Raw genomic sequence first — 8,186 nt, 5'->3', positions numbered from 1 at the left:
GATTTTGGTTGAATTCCATCCGAAATCGTCATCCAAAACCAAATCAAGTGCTGGGATCAAAGTTCCCTTTAAAAATGAGATCGTTCAAGTGACGACCAGTTGAGCTTTCAGCATTGGACGAGGTCTGAATCCTTTTCCGCCCCGGAATGGGTGTGATGTTCGGATGGCTTGGCCCTTTGTCTCTTCATAGCGGCGAATTTTTGCTGCCACACCTGGTGGATGCGCTAAAGTACAATGCATTGTCTCGTACGCCACATTCTCGTATGCACCTTTCACACGCATATTTGACATCTTGAGTGCATGACGGATTACACGAACAGCACGCGCCACCCTGCCATGGCACGACTGAGGTTCAAACCAAAACACGAAAATTTCAAAGAGCGGCACACGAAATACTTCAGTTAGCCCGAAGGCCATATGGATGTACCGAGAAAGGTAGGAGTGAAAACCAACCCGACACTTGGACTAAAGTTGAGCAAGCTCAAACTTTTGACCCTCCAGAAAAAAATAAGTGTGAGAGAATTACTTCCAATAGGAAGTATTTCGCTTCTCACAGCGAAAAGAACTTTTTCTACAAATGATCTTAGCGTTTAAGCCGAGAAGTATGAGATACAGTGGCACAGGAAGACCTCTCCGACGTCTGGCACGAAGACAGCAGCCTCCATGTAAAAAGTTTTCTGGGACCAGGACCTCCTGCGCTTATCGTCCTAATACGTGCTCAGCGCCTATACGGCTGCTTGAAGCTTTGAACTCCAATTTGCAACGAAATTATTACCTTCATAAAAAATCGTCTCTTGGAGCACTACGCCTCCGGCACATGCGACCCCGGAGTGACAGTCCCAGGACACCCTCTTCCTCCCTGAACATGAGTGAAAAACATGACACATGCCCAGCCAAGATACATGCATGCAATTGATTGTCGCTCTTTTGACGATCACACCACACTGCCAAGTCCAGCAACTGTTTGCTTTCCTGATCAGCGTTGTCTTTGATAACTATGCAAATTCTGCATCGTCATTGTTTCAAGTGGGTGAAAATCATGGAGATGCCATTCTTGAGAATTCTATGTCAATCTGATTTCGTGCGAACTTCTTAGTACCGCTTGCTTGGAAATACGAAAATGTATGAAGGGGGGAGCCAGCGTCGATCTGGTTTGATGGAAAGTAAGGGAAGAAAATGGAGTCTAATAAACACTACAGACTACAAAGCAGTGCCACGTTCAAGAGCAGCTTTGATCTCCATTGCTTGTGCACCGTAAGCCCTTTCCAGTTGTCTATTAAATGTGCGGTTGTACTCGTTAATGTGTCCAACATTCTCATCCTCAATGTACATCCTTCTGCGACTGAATGTTTTTCTGAAATCACGAGATCAACATGAGAGGTTGTCTTTGGCAGATATGATTGAGCCCACCTCTTCTGGCTTTGCTTTTCAACTTCTTGGGCCAGCCTTTCTTTGGCGTCCTCTGTTGGCCTAAACTCAGCAGACACCAAAGCTGAAGTTGGGTCGTAAAAATGCGCTCCTAGCTGAAGCATTTGCTGGCCATAAGCAGCATTATCCAATCGGAGATCTTGAGTTCTCTTTTTATGTGCTCGATAAAATGAATCAGTGTTAAATGCATCCCATCCAAATGCTTTTTTTGCGTTTGATTTCTTTTTCTTTAAACGGTCGTCCTTCCATTGAATATCCTCTGCTGTTTCCTACAAAGATCGGAACATCCCGTATTGAAAAAGTGTTGAATTTGTGCGCCTACGTTCAAATATGTACGGCCTGAATGGTCCTTCGTTTGTTCATTCTTCTTCTTCTTCCTTTGATTAGGAGAATCGCATTGTTCTTCTTGATCCTCCTCGTCCTCAACGACTTCAGAACTGAGTGCTGCTTTATCAAAATCAATGATGGATTGTTTCAACTTCCTTTTGTTCATAAAATATTTAACAGTGGGATCTCGTTGACGTTGCTCCTTCATTTCCTCTGCTACCTGAAATACAATTTCTGAATGAATGGATCTCTGACAAACTAGAATACTCCAAATAGCTACTTACTACTCACTTCTTTCGCATTCAAATTTCTGCTTTGATTTAATCGTTGTCTCAATTCATGGAGTTTTTTTTGACGACTATCCTGCAAATCCAAAACTTCTTGAGTGTTACTTTCTTCTACCCTCCGTCTTTTGGGCAGGTGCTCCTCGACATCTGACTCTTCTGAGCCTTCCTCCCTTTCCTCTAACATTTTAGGCGGTTGCTTGTTGGTCTGTTCTTTTATTACTGGAGCGAGAGCAGCTTGTTGGATTTTTAAGGCCCCAATTTGAGCATCCGTCACCTTCTTTTCATCAGGCTTAGAAGGTTCTAATGTTCCCATCAGAAGGGATATTGCGTCTCTCATTTGAACTTTTGGATCGTTTCGGCGGACAGCTGGAAGTTTCGGAAGTTCGCCACAATCAGTTATTTGAATCGCGACTCTCGGAACGTTCGAACCGTCAACCGGGCATTTCTCAATTGCCCTCAGAATTTCCATTCCTGCCAAATAAAATACAGTCATACGAAAGACGAGGCTCAACACGTTCCATCATACGAAAGGCATAACAATAACAACCCGGGGCCTACCCTGTACAACCTGTCCGAATGCAACGTGCTTCCCGTCCAATTGGGGAGCTCTCTTTAATGTGACGAAGAATTGAGATGAATTGGTATGAAAACCTTTGTTCGCCATTGAGAGAACGCCTGCTTGAGCGTGGCGCCTCAGAAAGTTTTCGTCCTTAAACGTCCCTCCATAAATACTCTCTCCTCCGTCTCCGTTGTTGCATTCAAAATCGCCAGATTGGACAACAAATCCTGGAACAACTTTGAAGAACTTGCATCCTTTGTATGAGAGTGGAAGGTGGGAGGATTTCGCGTTTCCATACTCTCCCGTACATAAACCACGGAAATTCTCAACCGCCAAAGGGGCTACATCATCGAACAACTCGAACACGATTCTTCCTCCCGTCTTGTTGCCGATGGCAACGTCCAAAAAAACACGAATGTTGGATGGCATTATAGTTGCCTGGACCGCATTGACGGATTACAGAACGGACCAGTCACGTCAAGTGATCAGTATTTTGGATCAAGATGACGACTGAGGAGAAGGAACCAATGTTTTCGGATGATGATGATGATGAGGAGGAGCCATCTGGAGATTTCGAAGAGGCGTCTGCGGCGGTGAGCCATGGTCATGCAAAATTGGTTCATCGTTTACAGGTTGATACTAAAGAGTCATGAAACCTCTGCAGGAAGATGACGAAGATGAGGACGAGGATGAGGAAGAGGAGACTAATAAGTCGAGGAAAAAACGAAAACAACCTCCCAAAGGAAAGAAAGGTAGGGTTTGTATTGTGGAAAAGTATGTTAAGGTCTTGGTTCAGCTAAACCTCCACAAAGCAAGCGGCAACGCCCTGCTGGCTTGGGGTTTATGGATGATGAGGCGGCTGTTGGAGAAGAAGATGAAGAGGAGGAAGAAGATGGGGATGACTTCTTCGACGGTAGGGATCCGATGTCGCTGAGACGACGTTGCTGATTTCTGCAGAGGCTGAAGAAGCGCACATGGCGGAACGAGAAATGGACATGTCGCATCGTCGGTTCGTGATAGGAAGGATTGTTGAAATGCGGGACCGCAATTTATGATTGATGATAGGACGACGTGATGCCGTGGTGTTTTTTCTTCAGGCGTCTTAATGCCGACGCGTTTGTGAGTCGTGGCGAAGCGATTGGAGGCGCGGGACATCTAGCGTCAACAATTGGAAATCTAGAGAAGAGATTCCAAGATCAGAGATATTTAGAAAATCTCGATGAAGACGAGGATGATGGTGGTGATTATGGAATGGGAACGTATCCGGAATATGAAGTGCAGCCAGACGATCCTAGTCGCTTCATGCCTGATGCGGCAGATTCGAAATTATGGGTCGTTAAAGTGAATAAGGTGAGAGTTGACAACATTAATGACACGGTCGACCTCTCCTTAGTTATCGTCTGCATTGTCATTTTGCTTTTCTTCTGAAGGGCATCAGCGAGCGTGAAGTTGTCATCAGCATCATGAATAAGTGTCTTGTTTTTGTTGATAAAGGGAATCCCTGGCCTTTGTTCAGCGCCTTTGCTGCTGATGGCGTCAAAGGCCACATTTACGTCGAGGCCGAAAGTCCTGGGAAGGTATGGGAACTCCAACTATTAATTCGCACCTGATCTTCTTGAGAGTCTCTGGTTCATTTGAGAGCCGTCAATGAAGTAGCAAACGAGTTGCTTTTTTTAGGTTCGCGAGGCCTTAGAGGGTCTTCGAACGATTTCCCTCAGAAGCATAAAAATGGTGCCAGTGAAGGAGATGTGTTCTGTGTTCCTCATGGGAGATAAGTGAGTCAATTGAATTGTGAAACGAGTGTTTTGAAGACTTGATGTTTGAAAAGCGACCACGTGACTCAAATCTTGCTTTGCTGGACAGAGAGGTTAAGGTTTTATCTCGTGGCGAGTGGGTGCGGCCGAGGGGCGGGCTCTATGGGGGAGATTTGGGACAAGTCGTGGAGCATGACCCTCAAACTAATTACATTACAGTCCGATTGAGGCCAAGGGTTGATTTTAATGAAGCGATAGAACGAGTAAGAATAGTCATACAACACTTGTACCATTTTGGATATTCCTCCTCCCGTTCACACATCGATGCCTCTATTCATGAGACTGTATCATTCACTCTCTGCCTTCGATGGCTGATTCCTCTATTCATGACTCACACGTTGATTCTCTTCAGCACAAGAATAACGATAGAAAGCGAGTCGTTCCCAACGCTCCCCTCGACAGCAAGAAGCGGCCTGTTGCACGCTTCTTTGATCGAGAAGAAATTGAAGCTAAGGGCATTGATTGTGTGCTTGGAGCGACGCGCGGAACACTGAAATTTGATGGAAAGTTATTCGAGGAGACCGGATATCTCTTGAAAAAGGTACGGAGCAGTGCACGTCATTCAAGGCTCATTTTCTCATTCGTATGCAGTTTCGCTATCATTTGCTGATGACAAAGGACGACGTTCGAGCCACCCCGCAAGAGGTGAATGAGTTTTCTGCTCGCCTCGTTGACCAGGACGACATCGGAGCTGAACTTCCCGCGCCGTCTGCCCGTCCGGAATCCTATTCGTCTGGAGACGTTGTGTCGATTCAAGGTGGAGATCTCGCAGGTTTGAAAGGCACTATTCATACCGTCGACGTTCGCAATGGAACCGTTGCCGTTCAACCGCTCGATCAGCGCTTGGCAACTCCAGTGTCCGTTCCGTTGAATGATGTGATTAAATATTTTGACGTTGGTTCGTCTGTACGCGCTTTCGTGGGCCCGTGCGAGGGGAAATGCAGGGCTTTTGACGTCGCTCGATCTCGTCAAGAAGACCGCGACAGTGTTCTCCCCGTCGCGCGGTTGTCCTTTCACTTGTGCGTTGGAGGATTTAAAGGCGTGTGGAAATTCTGGAATTGGCAGCGGAGGAATCAATAGTTTTGGGGGATTCTCTGTTGGGGATTTGGTGCAACTTTCAGGGCACGCTAGTGGAGTCATCACAAGAATTGATCCTGCCAAGACGTTTTCTGTATTGACAACAGAAGGGAAGACAGAAGATGTCGGGATTTCACGAATTGGTAGGAATCACGCGTTCATTTGAATGACCATTAGTCAAGAAGGAACACTATTAATTTTGTTGCGTCTGCATTTGTCCTTTATTTTTGTGTTTGTGTGGGTTTCAGCCACGAAGCGATCGAGTGACTTTGCAACGACTATCGATTCGAACAGAGTTCAATTCGGAACCAAGTCGACCGTCACGCTGCTTGGTGGACCTTTCAAAGGGCAGTCCGGACGCGTTCTCCATATCTGGAAGCAACACGTTTTTGTGAAAATTCCGTCAAAAGACGATCGCGGAGGACTTCAAGTTGTGAATGGACGCGATGTTCAAGTTAGCAGCGCGGAAGGCGCCTTTAACGCATTCACTGTTAACAACGACCCTCTTCCTGACGGACGTCCTCAACGGGGAGATTTCAGAGGAGGCGATCGAAGTTTCCGGGGACGTGGTGGTGGACGCGGTGGACTGCGAATTGCGGGACAGCGGTGTAAGATCATTCAGGGGATGGCTAAAGGTTCCTTTGCTGATGTGATTTCAATCGATGAAACGAAGGTTCGGTAAGCCGCCATGCGTGCTTGTGTCTGTCGTTGTGTGTCTGTCGTTGTGTGGCTGTCGTTGTGTGGCTGTCGTTGTGTGGCTGTCGTTGTGTGGCTGTCGTTGTGTGGCTGTCGTCGTGTCTGTCGTTGTGTGTGTACTGATATCTCGCTTATTGCTATGGTTCTGTTTTTTTCGCAGAATTCGATTGGTCCAAAATTCAAGTGAAATGAGTGTGCCACGCGACTGCATTTTCCTTCTTGGCGGTCCGTCTTCTTCCCGTGGCCGTGGGGGACGTGACCGTGGTGGGCGCCCGCCGGAACGACGCACGGACACAAGCGGCGGAGGCAGTTGGGATGACTTTTTCTCCAACGCAGCAAGTGGGAAGTGAGTCAACTCGAAAAGTCCCAAATCTCATAATTCTTCTGATCTCAGCGGAAATTCGAAACCGTCGCATGCCCGTGAATCAGCACCGAAAGAGTCGTGGAATACTCGGGGGAGTGGAGCCTCTGGCGGGTGGAACTCCTCGAATAGTACCGAAGGGTGGGGAGGGGGCAGCTGGGGGGGGAGGGAAGTAGCAACTGCTCCTATAAGAAGAACGCTGAACAGCCTTTTGGTCTTGAATCAAGATGTTTAGATCTTCTTTTCTGTTTGCTCTCAATGAAAACTTTTAATTACAATTATCATTCAAATGTCAAGGAAATCAACAAAATGATTACTACAACCATCAGTGCTAGAGAGTGAGTCGACGCGGAAGTTATGGGTCCGTGATCCAACTGCCACTGGGGAGCGCTTTTTGAGATCTTTGCGCTCCCAGAAGACCTGACTAAATCAATGATTGGTAGCGTGGGTGCTTTGGGCTGCTCTGGGACTTTTGGAACAATCATCCCTTGGTATGTGTTGTAAAGGTCTTTGACAGCATCCGCAGCTCCATGAAATCTCAAGTCTAAGGCCAACTGATACGGAACTACTCTGTCCTGCAATCAGCGAAGACTCGAGAGATTCGACTGAACAGTCCCTCACGTTGTTCTGCGCGAATGGGCCCTCCAGCAGATGAAGCACTTTCTCGTGGAGAACATCACCGAGCATCAGCACCATCGTGGGGTTTCCTGTTCGCACTGCCAGATGCATCAGCGAATCGCCTCTCTATAGACAACAACAGGGTATGTTGAAGCCTCAATATTAATACACAGCTGGTCGTAAGCCATTCACCTACTGAATCACGTGGCCATAAATAGTGAGCATCGTTGTAAATTGCTTTAGATCGCAACGAGCGTGTGGTTTTGACGAGTCCTAATCTAAACACTCGTTGCAATACGGTGTCTCGGTGCGCCTGCATATTCAGAGCGATCCAGTACTCAAAGAGGTTGAGGGCTCACTTCTCCGACTGTGCAGCCATAGAACAATCCCGTCCAAAGCTCATGAGTAAGCTCACCCTCTTGGAGTGGATGAACCTGATCCAGCGCGGCCGATGCAGTTTTGTCAGCATCGGAGTCTGGAGAGTCTGGCATTGCAAGAACAAATTGCCAAAAATTGGCCACTGATAAAGGAACCGAAGAGAGCTCTTGGGACAATGACTGAAGCATCACTTCACCTTCGAGAGAGCCAAAGGGTAAGCTGTGAACTTATAGGAAACATACAACTAACGACATTATCAAGACGTTGTACCGTCATTTGGACAGCTCCATGAGAAGTCGAAGCGATCGACCAGATCAATAGCAACGTTAGCGGAATGCGCATGTGAGGATTCATTCACTCCCGCTCTTCCCTTCTATTCATTCACTCCCGATCTCCCCTTCTTTTTTATTGGGACTTTCATGTCTCTGTCCACAAATTAATCTCATCAAGTGAAACATCACTGAAGCAGTTTAGCGGAGAGAGAGAGACTATAAGGATCATGTTGATGCTTTTTTTACATCACTGAAACAGTTTGGCTTATAAGAATCATGTTGTACGACGTATCGAGTTGTGGAATATTCAAGTTGAAATTCAGCTCTCGTGGAAAAAAGAAAAATATTCCAAAAAAGAGGCGATCAGGG

The 8,186-nt window shown here is 46.7% G+C and overlaps 1 protein-coding gene and 1 non-coding gene across 2 annotated transcripts; both read right to left on the bottom strand.

Moving 5' to 3' along the window:
* Nucleotides 1-416: 416 nt before the first annotated feature.
* Nucleotides 417-607, bottom strand: LOC129617286 (U2 spliceosomal RNA). Its single transcript, XR_008697689.1, has one exon. It is a non-coding gene; the product is annotated as a U2 spliceosomal RNA (small nuclear RNA).
* Nucleotides 608-1,200: 593 nt separating this feature from the next.
* LOC129617285 (uncharacterized) lies at nt 1,201-3,030 on the bottom strand. Its single transcript, XM_055532615.1, has 5 exons — nt 2,601-3,030; nt 2,047-2,513; nt 1,751-1,975; nt 1,411-1,697; nt 1,201-1,354 (listed from the first exon to the last, which is right to left on the bottom strand). Exons 1-5 carry the CDS (start codon nt 3,028-3,030, stop codon nt 1,201-1,203), a joined length of 1,563 nt encoding a protein of 520 aa, XP_055388590.1.
* Between the last annotated feature and the right edge of the window lie 5,156 nt (nt 3,031-8,186).

This window comes from Condylostylus longicornis, unplaced genomic scaffold, assembly GCF_029603195.1.
Source record: "Condylostylus longicornis isolate FDR11 unplaced genomic scaffold, ASM2960319v2 ptg000483l, whole genome shotgun sequence".
In the NCBI taxonomy this organism is placed as follows: Eukaryota; Metazoa; Arthropoda; class Insecta; order Diptera; family Dolichopodidae; genus Condylostylus; species Condylostylus longicornis.
Note: the sequence above shows the minus strand (reverse complement) of the source record. Positions and strands in the feature narration are given on the sequence as shown.